Below are 19,277 nucleotides of genomic sequence, written 5' to 3'. Positions count from 1 at the left end.
TGAAACTCTCTTGACACAAAATTGTGAAAGTGTAGAAAAATATGAATGGAAGTGGTGAAAAGCAGAAGTCCTGCTCACAGCAAAAATACTTTGACAAAAGAAGAGGTCAGTAGGTTACACTGTACTTTGCATTAAAGAAAAGATACCTCCCATAGACCTACTCCTTTCAAAGTTGCTGTGGCCTTACAAATAAGAGCACTTTGTTTAAATATGTGGATATTTTGAATACTTCCTTTTGCCAGAACAGGGCAGTCCTCAAAAACGAAAAAAGGCGCTTTTAAGTGTAAAAAAGTGTTTCTTCTCAACTTTACAAAGCATACCCTCCTCCAGAATGAGCGCAGTTAAAAGACATAGTAACAGGAAACTTACTTACTTACTCTCCGTTTCAAACAAATCGCTTTTGTTTGACTGAAAAACCATCTCACTGTACGAACTTTTTCCATGACCGCAGTAAACTACAACTCCCAGCAGCCTCATTTCCGTCTTGAGAACATTCCAGCCAATCAGAAACCTTGTGGATTTATGGTAGCTATCTGGGGCATGGGGCCAGCGCGTCTAGCCAGCTCAAAGTGCCACGACTTCACAGCAGACCGAGGATTCTCCAGCGGAGTCAGGAGGAGAGCACTGGAAAAAAAAGACAAGTTAGCCAGATAGCTGGAAATATAGGTAGCTTTGCTCAAAAGCCACTTCATCTATAACTCGACCTCAGTATATTCCCTTTGAAGCGAGCAGACGTAGCGTTATCAGCGCCGGGGTAAGCGTGGGATTCTTGGAATTTTTTTATTCATTGAACCATCTTTAGCTAGCTTGGAAAGCTGTTAACTGTTAGCCCCTAAGAAAACTACTGCCATAGAAACAGACCAGACGGAAGTTATTTAAAATGATTTTAGACCTTTTTCTCGCTAACTGTTTAGTCTGCATTTTTATTACAGCTTGTGTTGTCCATTTTTGTTGCGTAAGCGACGCTTATTGTGCAGGACGTTAGCCAATTTCATTGATTCATAGTGTTAGCTGCAGTGCTAGCTGGTAAGTATTGATTAAAACCATATAAAATTTAAAATAAATAAATAAATGAAATACTTGGAGCATTTGCACATCACTGTGCTTTAATGCGCGGCACGAGAAATAGGGTGCTCATAACGGTTTGTAAACTTTGAATAATCCCTTTCACTTGTGGTTTTGGGATAATTTTAGGATTAGCTTGAATAAACTATCTTTGAAGTTATTGAAGTCGATGTGTGTGTATTAGATTATGGGGAACAAGTAAGCTGTTATTATATACATCTTTTTAAAACCTTCACGACTTATTCAATTTCACGCCTTTTATCTGAAGACAGTTTAAATATCTTCAGTACACCCTCTATGAGAACCACTATAGCCATGAATTAAAGTCAGATATCTTAGGCTCTGTCTGAGGGATGTGTTTTTCGTAACAAAGGTGCACTTCTATATAACAGTTGGGGTCGAGTTGGCTTTCTTTTAGTCCTCTTCTTCAGTTCAGCCTGAGTAAAGATGCGCTGGTGTGTGACATCACAGATAGGAGGCAGGGCCGTACCTTCCCCTTTGAGTCTAGCTTATAGACCCTGCAATGAACAGGGACTCTGGACTCTTATTCTGCACTTTTCCTTTCCGTGTCACGTTGCTTTGTTTTAAAACAATAAACCTCTACATGTGTTGGCTTCTTGTGTTTATGCATTTTCTGTTAAGATAACATATCTGTTCCAGATATAAATGATAATTCTTCTAGAATAAATCAAGGTGTTTTAGTGACCCGCAAAAAACAGTCAGCCAACATTTCACCCTGCAGGTGAAATGTTCTGGTCTGTGAGAAGAACTTTTAAGAGCCTTGAAGAAAAAGCTGAATACTCTTGAAGGCATTTACTTTAACCACAAGTCAGCTTATGGAAATCTCTGCATTTTCTGTGTGTATTACATTGGTTTGTAACCATTTTTGATATGATCGATCAATTTTTTGAGCATCTGTTTCAAAAAAGTTTTTGATTTTGCTTCAGAAGATATCGTGCCCAAAAGTATGGACCTGTTCTGTTATAAAAATGCAGTAATCAAAATGATAATTCTAATGTTAAAAAAGTGAATGGCTTTAAATGACACTTTGTCTGAGGTTATCGCTCTTGCATTCAGTGTTAAACTGACTGTATGAGATGCAAATAAATGTGAGAAAAACGCATTCAACCCGAAAGTAAGCAACTATTTGGTTTCAGAGTTCAAGATTTATTGTTCTGCTTTCTGTGGCCACAAGTTATTGGACTTGACAGTGACACCTTGAGGCCGTTTGATGTAAAAGCTAGGATTGTTTCTCCTAAGAGCATTAATGGTAATTCTGTCTGATCAGTTGCTTTGCTAAAGCAGCTAATGTTACTTACATTTTTTTCTTTGGTAATATTACAATTTTGTCTGAGTATGAATGACAAAGTGAATCCCCCCCCCCCCCCCCCCCTTTTATTTTTATTTTCCAGGTTTACTAAAATTTAGCCATGGATATCTATGACCCCCAGACCCTTGGGATTATGGTTTTTGGTGGATTCATGGTGATCTCTGCTGTTGGGATTGCCCTCGTCTCCACCTTCTCCATGAAGGAGACCTCTTATGAGGAGGCCCTGGCTAAACAGCGCAGAGAACTGGGTAAGACACAGTCTGTTCGCACTGAGAAAAAGAAAAAGGACAAAGTGTCTGAGAAGAAGAACCGTGGAAAGAAGAAAGATGAAAAGCCCAATGGGAAGATCCCAGAGCAGGAGAAAGCTGAAGACGTTTCTGAAGGCGATGCCGACACTGACGCTGACATAGTCAGTGAGGGTGTAACTGCGCCAACTGTAGCTCCTTCTGTTTCTGTGCCTGTCTCCACTTTTGAAGTTGCAGCAGAGATGCAGCCCAAGTCTGCTGCTGAACCAAACCCAGCTCCTGAGCCCTCACCTGCACCTTCACCTAAAGAGAAGAAGCAGAAGCAGAAAGTGGCAAAGGTTGAGCCAGCTTCAACCCAGTCATCTGTAGTTGTGTCTGAACCGATCAAGTCCTCTGCAGCTTCTGCCGTAACCCAGGCTCCAGTCTCTGCCCCAACGAAGGTAACTGCTCCATCCTCTGCACCTGCTTCAGCCAAGGCCGCTCCTCCACCTGCTTCAGCCAAGTCCGCTCCTCCACCTGCTTCAACGAAGTCTGCTCCTGCTCCAACTTCTACAACAGCCAAGTCCGCTCCTCCACCTGCTTCAGCCAAGGCCGCTCCTCCACCTGCTTCAGCCAAGGCCGCTCCTTCACCTGCTTCAGCCAAGGCCGCTCCTTCACCTGCTTCAGCCAAGTCCGCTCCTCCACCTGCTTCAACGAAGTCTGCTCCTGCTCCAACTTCTACAACAGCCAAGTCCTCTTCAACTAAATCTTCCACTTCTGCTGCTCCTGCATCAGCTAAGCCTGCCCCTGTCACATCCAAATCTGCTCCAGCACCAACCAAGTCTGTACCAGCTCCATCTAAAACTGCTCCGGTGCTGGAGGCTGTCACTAAAGATGTCCCAGTGATGGCTGTGCCCCCGGTGGGATCCCAGCAGGCTCCCTCTGTTGCAGCAAAAGCACAAGAACCCAAGAAAAAGGCATCAAAGAAGAAGACTGAGCCTGGTAAGCATTTATATTTTAGAGATCTCTGATTACTGTGTACTAGATGTTGCAAAATGTAGTATTATTAATCTTATTTTAATATTTATATAGTTTAATTTTAAAGTTATTAAAGAAAGAGGAATGGCTCCGAAACAGGCAGTCTACACACGGTAGATGACAATGCACATAGCTCTACAGAAACCGCAGCTTTAGTTTCAGATATGACCACAGTGCTGCACTGGCTGCTTTTTATTATGCTAATATGTCCCTTCATTTCCCTCACATATGTCTTTCTGGCATCTTTTACCTCTTCCAAAGAGATGTGAGGGAGAGATGAATGCGAATCCTTGGTTCCAGTGCTGGTGATTTTCTGTGTGTGCATACAGAATACTTTTTAGGATGCACGTGTTTCCTTGCTCTAAGCTCCTCTCGAAGCCTCCTCCCTGCTCTTTTTGAGGCACATTTAAGGGACTGGTCCATCTCCAGTGGTGGAGGAGGAATGAGTTCACATCAGTGTAAAACAGAAGATCTAATGTTGTACATGTTCCAAAATGAGAAGTACTCACTGTCTTTACTTCCTTGGTAACCCTTCATATGTTTTAGATATCGACACTTTTTTCTGGGAAGCTGGTTGTTTGCTCTTTGATTAACTCTACAAGCAGCTATTCTTTAATGTAAACAAGACATTGTTTGCTCAACGCAAAGGCCTGCTATTATGCTATGCAGCTATCTGCTGTTACTGTTACAGTTTCTATAATAGACCTTCTCATTTAAATCAATGGAAATGGCAGGAACTACATTAGCCATAACACTGGTTGTTGTAGTGAGAGTTTAATGTTTAAGAGTTGGCTTGCATACACATACTTACAATCTAAGTCAGGAATAACTTGTCAGTACTGATGAACTTGAGCTGTGGACTTGTGGAAATAGTGCCAATGGCAGTGGTGGGTAACGTCTGGCACTCAGCTCTGGAGGGCAGAGAGCACACCAGCTTGTCCAAACACTGTTGCTCTGTTTTGTTAACTTACAAAGCCTCTCAGTGCTGCTGACAATGAGAAGAGAGGTGGGGTCGGCTTTCTCACTTGCCTGAGGCTTGTCTCCGCCTGGTGCCACAATGCCCCATTATTTTGCCATCTGAAAATGCCCAGGGCCCCAGACCCAAAGGACATGTTGTAGCATTGTCCTTTTCCTAAGGTGGTGTGAGAGAATTCAGTCACCTTTGTCTAGACCACCTTATTTTAGATATTAATTAATTCTGAGTTTATTTAATTCTTCTGCATTATTCTGTGTTTGCCTTTGCAGTTGCAGCAGTGGATTCTGCCGATGCTCCGCTGTACCTGCCTTATAAGGCCCTGGTATCAACCATCAGCAGCATGGTGTTCAGTGAGGGAGAGGCACACAGGCTCATCGAGATTCTGTCTGAGAAAGTTGGCATCATCCAGGACACCTGGCACAAGGTATGGAACAGCAGAGTCAGTGAAGGAAAAGCCTCACAAAAGAACATAGTTCACTGAATACATTTGAGAGTTGAAGAAAGATTCATTCTTTTGCATCTCTCTGTGTGTTTGTTTGTGTGTTTAGGCCACTCAGAAAGGAGACCCAGTGGCCATGCTGAAGAAGCAGCTGGACGAGCGAGAGAAACAGCTGGCAGCAGAGCAAGAGGATGCTTCTGCAGTAAAGAATCGTCTTCGAGAGCTCACCAAGGTCAGACATAGAAGAGTCTCAAAAACAGCAGGTCTGCCCAGTGAGACTATTATTACTCATAATATGGACGAGAATCATAGCTGCATTTAAATCCTTATTATAACTAAGCCTGAAAGTGTGGTTTGGCATTGTGGCAGCAGATAAAGAAACTAAATTAAAAGGATTAATATCCTGTTGCCATGACTGTGCACTGACAGCTGCACTATTCTTCTTTTGTCCTGAGGGTGGCACTATTGGGAAGCTAACTTTATCAGGTTACAATAGAGAAAAAAATCTTTAAGATGCAGGGGCAGTAGTTTCACTTTGATTTGGTAGCCACTGCTCTGTTTTACACCGTATTATGATATATTTTTTAAAAACCTGATTGGTAGGTGCTAAGTGAGAGGTAAAGCCAATAATATGTTCCAAAATTTATAATCCTCTCCTCTCTCGTGAGATTGATGGACAGTTGGTGAGATTTCATTCTTAAGTGACTTGTTGTAACACAATGAACGTGAATCCTTTCTCTGATTGTGCCGTCCATTTATCAGGAGTTGTCTGCTGAGAAGGCCAAGGTGGCCAGCGTAGAGACGAGGCTGAGTTCTCAGCTGAGTAAGAGAGAGCAAGAAATGGTTGCTCTGCAGGCTCGCATGCAGGCCAGCTACCAGGACCACGTAGCCCAAACGCAGAGACTCAATGCAAAGGTCAGTTTAATACACATTACATTGAATTTAAAAATCAAACAGGTATATTTGTGTTTGCGTTGTATTATTTTATGGTTCTCTGAGTAATCTGACTCCTGTTAGAAAGGAAGATTTAGTTTACTCTTGAAACACATTAAACATTACTCTTGTGAAAGAGCAGTAGCACCAGGCTTAATGGTTTCTTTAGCAACATTAAAAAAAATCTTAAAAATGACTGCAGATCCTAAGCCTTCAGGACCAGCTGGAAAAAGGCCCCAATGCCCAACTTGCTCGCCTACAGCAGGAGAACTCCATCCTGCGTGATGCGCTCAACCAGGCTACGAGTCAAGCCGAGAGCAAGTGAGTTTTTACCAAACGCTGACACGGTAACTGACTAGTATGGGGCATTAAGAGATTTTTACCTCTTTATAAATACATAAAGTTTTAACTTCAGTACAGTGTGTACTGATTCAGATTCTTTTTATAACAGGTCTGAAGGTTGACTCAGGCTTGAAAGGCATGTGTCTTTACTCTTGAGCTGATGTCTGTCTCCCCTCTGCCCTCAGACAAAATGCAGAGCTGGCCAAGCTGCGACAGGAATGTGCAAAGTTAACCAAGGAACTCGGAGAGAAGACGGAGAGTGTGCTTGCAGATGAGAACATAAGGAAAGGGCTGGAGGCCAAGGTCTCTGCTGCTGAGAAGGAGCTCTCACAGTTTCAGGTTGGCTGCATTATCTTTATTATCACTACATAAGACCTGATTTTTTTTTTTCCCTGTCTGTTTTGCTATGGGACCACATTTATTCTAGCTTTTTTTATATAATCTTGTTTCTGCAGCGAGTTGGTGTCTGAGCATCTACAAAATGCAAGCCTAGGCCTTTCCCCACCAATCTCTAGACTCTCTAATGTTAAGGGACGTCTAATTGCCTTGTAATCATAGAGCCTAGGGCCGAGAATGGAATGCAGCTGTAACAATGACGGGGGCTGTAGGTGCCAGCTGGAATGCGTTCATGTCCGAGCATCGCTCCTCTCCAGCCTGTTGTAATCGGCCATAAAAACGTGACACCATTTCCAGTTTTCAGGCAGGAAGTACAACAGTGTGTTTTGGTCTGTTAATTTCCTTGTTTTATGCACTATCAGCCCACACAGTCCCACTCATGGAATGCTGCTGCTCTGAGCTATTACTGGTAATGTGGAACAAGTGAGTCAGCACTTCTCACAAGTCAAGTGTGCCTTTTGTTTAATCATTTACTTACTGCCCTCCCAGCAGTCTAAAGTCTTTGTACATATTATGCAACAAATCACGCTCACATGATGAAAGAGTTATATTTTTTTGGACTGTGACTATCAACAACATGGAGACAAAGGAAATTCTGTCATTTCCAAATCAAATCTCCTCCTGTGATGCTCGTAGAAAGAACTGCTTAGCTTAGAAATAAGATGTCTGTTTAATGTAACTGTTAATATTTTTTCTTTTTGTGACATTTTCTGTTGGCTCTTTCTTTTTGTGGAACTTTTAAGGATGCATATGACTCAATGCTGTCAGTTACAAGAAAAGTTTTAGTGATACTTTGCTGCCCTCTGCTGTTTGTAACAACTTAATTTCTTCTTCAGACCAGCCACGCAGAGAAAGAGCAGGCATTGCAGAGGAAATTGGAGGAGGTGTGTGAGGAACTCAGAACAACACAGAGTAGAAATGGCAGCCTGCAGGCAACTTTGGACAAGGCCCAACAGGACAGTGGCACACTCTCAGGTCAGTGAGCAAAGGCTATCATATTTAAGTGTTGGCATTTTTTTATGTCAGTAGTTTAAATAGAAAAATTAATCTTAGACAAGTCTTAGTCAAAGTATTTAAAGCTAAAGATTAACTTGCAAGTTTTTATTTCTACAGAGTTTCAAGTACGTGTTAAGAAGTTGGAGGCTGAGCTCAAGGAGCGTTCTGCTCAGGTGGATGCCTTCACTGTCCAGCTGGAGGAGACAAAGAAAGAGAAAAGACAGTTTGAACAGCAGGTGGCGTCAATCAACTCCCTGTTGGAGGCCAGTCAGAATAAAAAGGAGGAGGATAACAAACAGGTAAAAGTATTTTAAGTTTGACCTCTATGAAAGAGATGACTAATACGTAACCACACCTAAAATTGCTGACTAGTATGTAGTCACACCTAAAGATGTTTGTTATTTTTACATTTTCCAGGTGAACTCTGAAGATGTGGAACGTCTAAAGATCAGGTAGGTGTTTACTCTTCCTCTCTCATAAATCAATATCACATCCAATGCTGGTTTATTCACTTTCTAAATATCACGCCCTTATGTACAGCTTGCAAGAGAGAGAGAGCCAGTTAAATGTGCTTCACGAGGAACTGAAGCAACTGCAGATAAAGAAGGAAGCTGCTGTAAGCACTGCATGCATTTGACATTTAATTTGTTACCAAAAAGTATCACTTCTCAGTTTCTCAGGATAAATATAGATCGCAAAAAATGGGCTAATGGCAAATAATGTTCCCTTTCAATAGGAGAACACTATTGCTGAGCTTGAGCAAAGAAATAAGAGGTAAGGTGCTTTATAATTATCTTGGGCTAATAGAAAGTGCAGGTTGGTTTTGTTATGATTTATACCTCTGTGTAAATTGTGTAACCTTTTAGTGAAGATGCCAGTCAGGTCACAGCACTTCAGGATGAACTCAAAAACCTCAAAGAAGAAATGGTGACACTGAAGAACACACAAGTAAGCGTTCCTGTCGATGTGCATGATTCTGCTTTTAGAGCTGCCCAGAAAGAAAAAAATTGATTTGCATGTTGTTCCTGTTTCAGCAGTCAGATGGCTCTGCAGAGCTTGCACTACTACAGAACAGGTAATGCACTTAAATGTTGCTGTTCTGCCTTAACAGGCAAATCGTACACACAGGTTAATAAGTCTGCCACATGTAAAGATCAGCCTCGCATAAAATTAGGTCAGTTATTTACATCTGTTTTGTCTTTTGTTTGCTTTAATAGTTTGACTGAAAAGGATGCTCTGGTCACGTCATTACAAGATGAACTGAGGGTAGCAAAAGAGAAGGTTGCCACTCACGCGGTAAGTCTTTTCACCTGCTGGTGGCTTATCAGCGGAAACCAGTTTGCTGCCAGTCACCTTACTGATAATGTCGTTCACTGCTTAAACAGAACACTGCGGCAGAACTGGCAGCTTTTCAAAATGAAACCAAAGAAGCTCTCCAGACACTTTTCCCACAGATACCTGTAGAGACAGAGCAGGTAAGAAAGGGGGATTTCACTGGGAGAGTTGCTGAATGAGCTTTTTATTCCAAAACAGGTGATAATGTGCCTGTGACTCATTTATGCCTACTTTTTCTCCTCTTAGTTAAACTGGTTAAAAGTGTTTACACAGAACGCTCAGGGAGCTCTGAGCCAGGAGTCTCAGTCAAACACAGCACATTCAGTAAGCCACTTTACACTGTTTCCACATACTGGTTTAAAGTAACCTGGCAGAAGAGGTTGTGAATGTTTGTGGTTTGTTATAGGAGTTGCTTGAGAAACTGAAGGAGGGGGAGGAAAGCCATGGTTCCCTGCAGGCTGAATGTGAACAGTACAGGACAGTACTGGCTGAAACTGTACGTTTCTAAAATCCAGTGGTGAATTACGGATTACAAAGTTGATATGGTCCATCTATAGATCTCTCCATTTTCTCCTTTAGGAAGGAATGCTGAAACATCTTCAGAAGAGTGTGGAGGAGGAAGAGCTCGTATGGAAATCCAAGATGGCTAACTCAGAGGAACAGCTGAAAGAGGTGACTAATAATACCTACTAAAAATTTTATCTTTATCTTGACTTTAAAAACAATGTCACTTTCAGGGGTTTTCAAAACTAATTTACGGTATCTTGTTACATTGCCAGGCTTTGCAGAAAGTCAGTAAGCTGGAAGCAGAAAACCAAAGTATAGAACAGGTGAGGATTTCTCCACTCTATTTAAATCACCTCCTGGGGGTAAGTTGGCATGTTTTAAGTTGTCATTTTTTTTTCTCTACAGTTGAAGGAGCAGATGATGCTTCTGGAAGCCCAGCTGGAAAAGCAGACAGACAGTCATCTAATCTCAGAGGAGATGGAGCAGGTACACAAGCAGCTAAGATCTTTAGCAGGCTTACTAGAATTGTATTATATTTATATTAAATGACAGAAACTTGTATATTACTGGCATAGTTTCACCTTTATTCTTGCATTCAGGCTATACACCTGGTTTCTTGACTAGTTAAAAAACAACTTCCATGCATTTATTAAAGTGCAAATGTAACACACTGATGTAGAAGTCTCAAAAACGTACAAAAGCTTCCTTTATCAAATATGATACACAAGAGTTAAGGGGTTAAGCTGGAGAATATCTAATAATAAATTTGCTGAGTTATCTGTTCATATTTAAAATGATGTGTTCATTTACATATTTTGTTCCACTTAAAACAACAACACTAACATTGGCTCCTGCCTGTGCTCTGCTCTGCGTTCAGCTGAAGCTGCAGCTGTCGGAGTGTCAGAGCCAGCTGGATTTGGCCCGGAAGGAGGCCAAGGCACACAAGGAGGAGCTCGCACAGGTGACTACACCGCCGTGACTCACTTTCCCATCGTCTAGCCAATAATATGTAAAGCATTCTTATGAAAGTGTACTTGAGTTGAGAGGAGGGAATTTTCGTTAAGGAATCCATGCGACTCATGACTTCACATGCAGAACCAGCTCAGTAAGCTGTCACTGACTTATGAGTGCCAAGCGAGAGATTCATGGATGGAGGTTACGTAAACAGTGACGAGCGGCGGCTTCCTTTTTCAGGTCAGAGAGCAGCTGAGCGAGATCACGCTGCGGGCCCAGCAAGAACAGAATGGCCCGGCTGAGGCTCAACCCACTCAGGTCAGGGTGCAAATGTCACCCTTCACTTCCTGTTAGAGAGTACTGGACAGTGACATGAACGGCTTAAATAAATCTCCTTTGTTTTTTGTTTTTTTTAACATTTCCTTCACAATTGGGTTTGGTGCCATTTAATAGGACATCGAATTAAATTTGCAAGGATCCAGATGTGTGTTGTCATGTGAATTAGAAACACATTTGGTCATTTCCTTCTCCTAAATGACGGATCTTCCATGAAAAACAAGTCCTGATGACTCCGATATAGTAGGGCTGTAATTCCAGTCCGTCCAGTACTCCTCCAGCAGGGCAGCTGTTTATGCTAACCACTGCTTGCACTAACAGAGTGAGCCTAACTCTTAACTGCTGCTGATTCTCCACTTGCATGCTCACCTCTGTTTTGTTTCCTGATATTTGTTTATATGTTTAAAAGCCCAGAAACCTCGTGTTTGATTTTAGTCTTTCACCTAGAAACGGCGAGAGAAAGTACTAACTCGGTCCACAGGTTGAGCAGCTTTTGATTTATGTATGTTGGTGTGTGCACAGTGCTGGCAATTTAACAAAAGAATGTTTGTTTACGCATCACTGTGCTGCTTATTAGTGTGTGTGTGTGTGTGTATGTGTGTATTTATAGTGTGCCTCTGTCTGCCGCCAGGTCCAGAACGAGTTGAGCCAGACGGCAGAGAAGCTGCACGGGGAGGCGACCCACAGGCAGCAGCTCTCAGAAGAGTATGAGAAGGTATCAGCTACAGTCTGTGCAGTATTTATGTTCTTCTTACACCTTTACGTTTCTCTTAAGTTCGCAGTGGATAACAGAGATGTGTGCTGTCAACTTTCAGGCCCAAAAAACTGTAGCAGAACTTCAGGCTCAACTGGATCTTTTAAAGGATTCCTCAGAGTCGCCACAATCCGACACTGAAGACGTAGCTCAGCTGAAGGTGCGCAATGGCTACAATAGCGTTTTGTTAGAAAATAGCAACCACTGTTTGTTTGTTTTGTTTAAATTAAACAAAAAGTGCGACCGTGGTTCAAGGCATTGGGAAGCTCATCCTGTAACCGGAAGATTGCCGGTTCGATCTCCAGCTCTGTCTGTCTTGGTCTACCGCCTATTGGTGATGGCGCGATATAGCAGCCTCGCTTCTGTCAGTCTGCCCCAGGGCAGCTGTGGCTACAACTGTAGCTGCCTCCACCAGTGTGTGAATGTGAGAGTGAATGAATAGTGGAATCGTAAAGTGCTTTGAGGGTCTCAAAAGCGCTATATAAATGCAATCTATTATTATTATTATTATTATTATTATTATAATAATAAAAACTACTGATATGGTTGAAACTGTGCATAAACATACAGATATAGCGAGCATAGTGTGAGCATATTACATGAATAGGGTTGTAGTATTTCATAGGTGAGTGTGTGGCAGGGTTACAGTATAGGATGGATGAGTGCTGGTCTATTATAAATCTTTAACCCTGCAAAGTATGTCAGGATGACAGTGGCCCTGCTTCTAACAAAAGAAACTTGATTGTCATGCAGTCTACACACCAAACAGTGCAGAATGAAAATACATCACCTGGCTCAGAATAGTGCAGCAAAAGAGTATAAAGAGGTCATGAGTCAAGTCACTTGACTTGATATAGAACATGGAATGAATAAGCAAGAACAAGATGTGCAAATATGTATAATATATAATAAAAAAAGAATACATCTGTTTATAAAAACATGTAAAGCTCTTTCAAAGTGTTTTTTTTTTACCTTAGTTCATTGGTGTCATGTTTGCTCCTGGTTGTTTGAACAGGAGCGCTTGGCGAAGGAGAAGAAACTGTCCAAAGACCTGGGCCAGGCAGCCACTAAGCTCCAGCAGCTTCTTAAAGCTACTCGGGAGCAGCTGACCAAAGAGCGGGAGACGGTGAGAACACTACAGGAGCACCTGGAGAACAAGGTGAGTAAATGCACTCCCAGTGTGTACGCTCATAACCTTTTGTTCTTACATATCTTCATGCTACCATTTCTCATATTTCTTTTCAAGGGAGAATACGTGGAACTGAAGGAAGGAACGTCTGTGTGAGAGGAAGTTCACTGCAGACACTACAAAACTGCCAAATATGCCTTATAATTACCATAGTTATGCATTCCAAAAATTTCTTTTCTTGTACTGTAGTTGATTGCATTTATTGCAGCTGTAGGAATCAAGTATTTGATATTTTTAAAAACATTTCAAACTAAGATTAGAGGAGATAATCCTGCTGCAATCTTTATTAAAACCCACATTCCCTCAACAACTCTGGCTATGTCAGAAGTTATTTATCCCCCTGCCTTCTATTTCTGACATTCCCCCATAGTTCAGTGTTAAAAGGGAAACCGAATGTACGTCAAACGTGCATCAACCTGTGCAATTACTTTGTATGTCTTTTCTATGTGGTTGAATGATGGGAACATAATGTGGTTCATCAGTGCAGGGCCTGCTTTTCCTCTGTAGCTGGTTGCCATTAACACACATTGAATCTGAATTTGTATGAATGAATAAACTACAGTGTTGGCACTCTGTAATGGTGTTCAGTGCGTGTGTGTTGTTGCTGCAATGCAGTCAATGTTGGCAGGAAGCGAAGCATAATGGCACATTTTTAGTTCCGGTGTGATTAAAAACCACACATCTTCAGTCATGTGTCCTGCACAGTACATTTACCTTAAGGCATTCAATAGAGTTTTTATTTATGTTGCACCGATTCTCACAACAGTAGTCCCTGGCATTGCACTACTGTAAAGGACCTTATGGTTTTATAGAGGAAAACTCCAATTCTTTGTTTTTCCTCTAATTATCTTTAAGGAAAGATTGGTAAGAAAGAAGAATGTGATAAGTTTTGACATTTGGCTTAGGACCACTACACTCTAAATCATTGTGTCAGGCTTAAAAGCTGTTTGCCAAACCATTGCTATGTGGAGAAAGACTACTGCTATCTACCAGGAAGTCCTGTTAGACAGCAACATGCTCCGTGTACATTTGTCATACAACTGAATGCAGATGTGAAATCCAGCCATAGTGCTCAGACTAAAGACACCTTTAGGGGGGGAAAAAAGGTGCCACTGTATTTTCTTAAAGCTTTAATTTCAATAAAACTGTTAGAATTCCCCCAAGAGTGTTTGACTGTTTCCTTTATGACCACTTCAAGGACTTTACGGAGAGTAGAGTCTCTGAAAAAGAGACTAATTTCATTTTTAGTTCAAGTAAAGTGAGAAAGCTCAAAGTGCGACTTCTTTATAAATAAAAAAGAAAAATATAAATCTAAATGTAGTCAAAGCCTCACTAATTGCGCTTTCAATAAGAGATGTCAAAGTTCCGAGGACTGTTAAACTACTCAACTGCCGTAAATCACTTAGAGGAAAAGAAAAAAAGGCGTCGCTGCCGCGCGACTTTTTCTAAATCGCCGTGCGTCATTAGTTCCCTGAAAGCAAAACAGCCAATCACGAACCGACCAGAGCGCCCCTCTTGTTCATCCAGTGTCGTATCAAACCCCGCCAAATTCTAGTGCGATGGTTTCTTTTAGCCCCAATACTCGAAGAGCCACCTGCCTGTGTTTCAGGTCCACTGTGGTGCATGCATTTTTTGGTAAGTAGACAGGGAGGGGGGCAGGCGGTGCTCCCACACGGCTTTAAAAACTGCTTCCTGTTTTCACAAATCAAGTGCCGGAACTGGATTATATTTTGTAATCGAGATCCCCGAAAGTCTCATGACGTTCAGAAACATTCACATGTTGTTCCTGTGGGAAATCTCGACAATTTAAAGTCGAAGACGACTCATTTTTGAATTACGAGGACGTGACATAATATGCAAGGAGCAGTTCTTAGGGATGTGATGCTACAACTAGTAATCAGCAAATAATATCGCTCGGTTTGCTATACATCCAGGCTCCAGCTCTCTTGATTATACATTAAGTTACTCCCACCTCTTAAAAGCACCCACTTTTCTACCTGTAATATTTATAAGTCATATCCTGAACACTGAAATGTGATAGTTGATACCAAATCATAATTGCACCGGTAAATCAAAACAAGAGGCAAAGAAGATCACACAAACATTGCATTGAGTTTATTTGACAACACATCAACAGTGCAGCAATTCCAGTGATTTGTTTTTCCCTGTACTATAACTCTAGGTGTCCGTCAAAGAAACACCCCTAGGAATATTTCTGTCAAACTTAAATCCCAGCCATTTTGGCACTACAGTAGGTTGTTAATGTTGTTTTACAGCACACGTTTGCTTTCTTGTTGTGGAGAAATATTAAAAGAGGAAGACAAGTGGCATATACTGACAAATGCAGGGATTCATGAAGTTTGTATTTACACAGGGGGAAAAAGGAGAAATTTCAAGGTACCAAGAGTCAAAAAAAAAAAAAAAAATCCCCCCTACAAAACCAAAAATGAGTAAAATACCATCTGAACAAGGTTGATTTCACAGTCCGACTGTGTGCCCAGATCGTTTTGTGTCCCTGTGTCAACACTATTAAAATCCCATTCAGAGCCCAAGCCTCCCCCCTACTTTAAGCTTTGTCAACCATCTCCCAACCCCACCCCCAAAAATCACCTTTGACGTACCATTTCAAATCTGTTTAATTGACCTCATTTTGAAACAAGGAAACAAAGCAAAAAATATATATTTTTCATTCATTTATTTATTCCTTATTGCTTAATTCAGTGATCTCACACAGCGTGGCCCTCAAGCTTGACTACACCTTTTCCCATTCTTTCTGCAAAACTTTCCCTGGTTCCATAATCTGAAAGGTCATTCATCTCCAGCATGTGTTTGACTCCTGTTAGAAAAGATAAATAAAACAAAAAGGGAAAGACCAGCTTGTGTTAACAATATCATAGAATTTCAAAGTAAATACACGTAAATAAGAACGTGGCATGTTAAAACATTTTCTAAAAAATTAAAACAAAACACAAAAAACCAACACAAACCTGTTTGGATCTTCTTCAGGGAATCTTTGGAGCTAGCGTATTTCATTTTTTCTTTGATTGGTGCCGTATCAGGAGCCCTAATGAAGAGAAGCCGTTATCCGTGTGTCCAAAACAGACTGCTTAAACATTTTTCCTATTCGTGCAAACGTCTCCTTGGAACGACAGACTCTCAAAAGCATCAGAATCCAGACATCATGCTTAGTTCTTTTATTACTTCCTGCAGATCAGTTGGGTGCAGGCAAAAAAAAAAAAACAAAAAAAACAAAAAAAACAAAAAAAAAAAAAACAAAAAGAAAAATAACATGTAAAAGTGGAGGGAACACTCAGCAGAAATTTGAGGACTTACCACATCACAGCGACCAGTTCTTCTTTTCTACTTGATTCCTTTGTTTCAAAGTGGCAGTCATACATCAAGTAGCGACAGACTTTAGAATCCAGGAGGCTGATGAAGAACTTGAAGACATCGTCCTTGTCTGCCAGGTCTTTCTGACGGTAGATTTTATCGACGACGATGGCGCCCTCGCTGTCATCGATTTTGAATATCACCAATCTTACGCGTTCATTCTGGTCAGCATCATTTTTCACTACTTTCATTTCATTGATGAGGTCCTTAACGGCGTCAGTGACTTTAACTCCAGATGCCTGGTAAAAAGACAAGATATTATAAAAAGGAAAAAACACCTCCCACACACACACACACACACACACACACACACACACACACACACACACACACACGCTCCTACTACAGACATGTAGATTTGTGACACGCCTCTCATTTAAACAATGGGATTTATAAAGTTAAGCATTGGGAGTAATTGTATTAAATACCAAGATGCAAAATGAGCACTTTAAAATAAATTGGGCTTTGGGTCGTACATCTGCAGATATTCTCAACTTCAACAGTTTGTTCCGAGAGAAAAAGCAGAAATGAAAGAAGAAACAGGAAGCTCTTCAAAAAGAGTTCAGCTTTGGCGAGACGTGCTGTTCAGGCAATTAAAATGTGCAAACATTTAACCAACTTTCTTTAAGCAGCAATGTGCCAAAGGGTGTTGCTATTCTTTCCCCAGTTTAAGGCCTTGAATCTGTCACATTCCAGTCATTGTGGAACAAGTTAGCACAAGAAACACCGCCCCAAGGGATTCTCTCTCAACAAGTTTGAGGCACGAACGGAGCTTCCTCCATTTTGGAGGCAAAGCCACACCATGAATGAACAAACCTTCTGCACCAAGAGCAAGCCATCTTCTTATTTCCTTCCACTCCACAGTAATCACATGTAAGCCTTACACCGTTGCTCTACCGACAACCAATTTCACACAGTTTTCACTTTTTTCCCTCCTTTTTCCCTCCAAATTTGGTTTTAAAAGGAGGCTTAAAGCTGTCATCACTTCTAAGGCTGCATTGTTTAGCAGAGCGCACAAATCACACAAGAGTGGCAGCTCAAGCAAAAAAAAAAAATCCTAGCATAATTCTTTGTGAGAGGTACTCACCATTTTGCTTCTGATGTGTGACGGAAACAGGCAGCAGAGAAAAATGGCAGCAGCAGTTAAAAAGCTGAGGGGTCATAAGGAAGGAGAGCAGGTTGACTCATAGAGGAGGAGCCCTGTTGAATTGAGCACACCTCCAGAAGGCGGCCCAGCCCTCCGTTCCCAGGTGTGACACAGTTTCATCTGCAACCTCAGCATTTGCATTTAATCACAATTATAATTTGAAGCTTAAATCACAAAAAAGGTGTGCGTGTGCTTAAGTGCCTCACACAACGTGAGTGTTTTTTGTTTTCTTTGTTACTTTTACTTCTATGCGCTTTAGTCTTGTTAAGCTTGATATCTTTTATCTTTCTCAGGTGAGGCTCCCAGGTGTTATAGACGGGAGCGGCACATGACGTCCATATATGGAGAACAACCGCGTCTACACTTTTTAAGCCATCTGCAGCTCAGATGGATTTCTATGGCCTTATATGGTAATAGGTAGGATGAGCAAAGAGATGTGTCAAAAGAACTTATTTAGCTACCTGTGGAAACCAGACTGTTTCTGCACAGTGAGCTGTGAGATACACAAATGACTGTTTCAGGCCAAAACCACACTTATATCTGCATGCATATTTGCAACTCGTGAGGGCCGGTTTAGAAGAGCATGTTAGTGTAAATGTTGAGTTGCCGGCTTCGTTTCTTAAAGGTTTTTTTTGTGTGTGTGACTCGGTGATGACTCAGTTTTGTTTTTATAGCTCAGAAAAGTTGCACCGCTGCTCTTAAAGTCATAGCACCACAAGCCCTGTGTTTCTCTCTGTCGCATTGACCTACATGTAAAAGAAGTGTAATCATATGCACATGACATACAAGTGTAAAAGGAAGGAGGGGCCTGACTGGCCCCTACGAGGCCTGCGCCATGACTCTTTGAGCAAGTAATGTGCTAAAACGACAGGTCCAGGCTACAGGGTGTACTTCACTGAGTATCTCTCTACTTTTCTTTGCCCTACTGCCTTACATGCCCACTGCAATTCAGAGACAAATGTAATGTTCACATTTATTTTTTATTTTTTATACTTTTTTTTTTTTAGATTAGGATAAGTAGTATTCTTGATCTAGATAGGACAATTGATTCCAGGGGGAAGTTCAAGTACACAAGCTCCTCTCCAGAGCGAGGTATTTAAGATTAATTTAGATTACAATGAATAAATTCATCCCAGTAGTGTTTAATCACAAATAACAGGACAAAATCCAAATGAGATTCATGCAAATTTGAAAAGGCTTCCAGTCCTGTCAGAATAACTTTACTGAAAGTTTTTGTTTTTGTGTACTTTAAAATCATACCCGTGCCAGAAGAAAACTGAGTCTCCAATCAATACATTCAGTAACTCATGTAGTAAATCATACTTTCTCTGTCAGCATCTTATCGTATCAGTAGATAACTTTTTCATTCTTTTCTTTTCTAATCCTTTTTAGATAAAGGGCACGGTGCTTTTGTCAGGCCTGTCCTTTTAATGGCACCTCAGACACTATTTTTAAATGCAGATATTCTGCTTCAGCAGCACAGTGGCCTCTCTTCCTCTCTGTGGATTCGTGGTTTACAGAGTCAAGAGTCCCGCCCCACATCCGGACTAACGTCTGTTCCAAAAAGCCAGGGTGTGCAATAAGTACAACGCCTAACATCAGAATTTGTGTCTCGAACAAGACTTATATTTATCCCACAGTTGGGAAGCTGTTTAGCAAAAGGTGTGATCGAACTGAGCACAGAAAACTCTTTCATCAGTGTTCCTGAGATTTTTCTTTTGGTTTTAATTTTTTTGCAAGGCCTGTCTGCCAGAGCTGAAGGCAGCCAGCAGCAGCCACTCTCAAAGTTTTAAAAGAGGAAATACAACCCTGAACCACACAGGGCAGGAAATGGCTGCTGCATAGCTCTCTGTGAGTTGAATATTTCATGCTGCTGCAAGCATATTTGGAGTTTTGCCACAACCCACGTCAGAACAGCCGGTAACC

At 41.4% G+C, this 19,277-nt stretch overlaps 2 protein-coding genes across 7 annotated transcripts; one reads left to right on the top strand and one right to left on the bottom strand.

Annotated features, from left to right (window-relative positions):
- The first annotated feature begins 543 nt into the window (after positions 1-543).
- Positions 544-15,678, top strand: rrbp1a (ribosome binding protein 1a). Of its 6 annotated transcripts, none has more exons than XM_086259919.1 (28): positions 545-754; positions 2,478-3,129; positions 3,244-3,621; positions 4,903-5,057; positions 5,182-5,304; positions 5,835-5,987; positions 6,208-6,326; positions 6,533-6,686; positions 7,580-7,718; positions 7,857-8,038; positions 8,157-8,191; positions 8,280-8,355; positions 8,476-8,513; positions 8,606-8,687; positions 8,774-8,814; positions 8,957-9,035; positions 9,125-9,214; positions 9,321-9,398; positions 9,481-9,570; positions 9,654-9,746; positions 9,854-9,904; positions 9,987-10,067; positions 10,459-10,542; positions 10,776-10,853; positions 11,503-11,586; positions 11,687-11,785; positions 12,641-12,784; positions 12,872-15,678. In XM_086259919.1, exons 2-28 carry the CDS (start codon positions 2,496-2,498, stop codon positions 12,908-12,910), a joined length of 3,399 nt encoding a protein of 1,132 aa, XP_086116045.1. In that variant the 5' UTR covers positions 545-754; positions 2,478-2,495; the 3' UTR covers positions 12,911-15,678. The 6 variants fall into 6 exon arrangements, with proteins under 6 accessions (XP_086116041.1, XP_086116043.1, XP_086116045.1 ...); XM_086259918.1 differs by having other exon boundaries at positions 3,217-3,621; XM_086259916.1 differs by having other exon boundaries at positions 2,478-3,156; positions 3,217-3,621.
- On the bottom strand, positions 14,911-17,447 carry LOC147316416 (cofilin-2-like). Its single transcript, XM_086259920.1, has 4 exons — positions 17,292-17,447; positions 16,148-16,443; positions 15,802-15,878; positions 14,911-15,650 (listed from the first exon to the last, which is right to left on the bottom strand). Exons 1-4 carry the CDS (start codon positions 17,292-17,294, stop codon positions 15,541-15,543), a joined length of 486 nt encoding a protein of 161 aa, XP_086116046.1. The 5' UTR covers positions 17,295-17,447; the 3' UTR covers positions 14,911-15,540.
- Between the last annotated feature and the right edge of the window lie 1,830 nt (positions 17,448-19,277).

This window comes from Aulonocara sp. 'chitande type north' Nkhata Bay, linkage group LG13 (assembly GCF_057382095.1).
Source record: "Aulonocara sp. 'chitande type north' Nkhata Bay isolate Kocher_YH1m ecotype deep benthic linkage group LG13, A_spYH_male_GT1.1, whole genome shotgun sequence".
NCBI lineage: Eukaryota > Metazoa > Chordata > Actinopteri > Cichliformes > Cichlidae > Aulonocara > Aulonocara sp. 'chitande type north' Nkhata Bay.
The sequence above is the reverse complement of the archived record's forward strand: the minus strand, read 5'-3'. Positions and strand labels throughout refer to the sequence as shown.

Excerpts from the sequence above, each read along its gene's own strand:
- rrbp1a (XM_086259914.1), top strand. The coding sequence starts at position 2,496 with ATGGATATCTATGACCCCCAGACCCTTGGGATTATGGTTTTTGGTGGA. Across the intron at positions 3,622-4,902 it reads AAAGAAGAAGACTGAGCCTG|TTGCAGCAGTGGATTCTGCC; the intron begins GTAAGCATTTAT and ends TTGCCTTTGCAG. Across the intron at positions 5,305-5,834 it reads GTCTTCGAGAGCTCACCAAG|GAGTTGTCTGCTGAGAAGGC; the intron begins GTCAGACATAGA and ends TCCATTTATCAG.
- LOC147316416 (XM_086259920.1), bottom strand. Across the intron at positions 15,879-16,147 it reads GAACTGGTCGCTGTGATGTG|GGCTCCTGATACGGCACCAA; the intron begins GTAAGTCCTCAA and ends TCTCTTCATTAG. Across the intron at positions 15,651-15,801 it reads CCTGAAGAAGATCCAAACAG|GAGTCAAACACATGCTGGAG; the intron begins GTTTGTGTTGGT and ends CTTTTCTAACAG.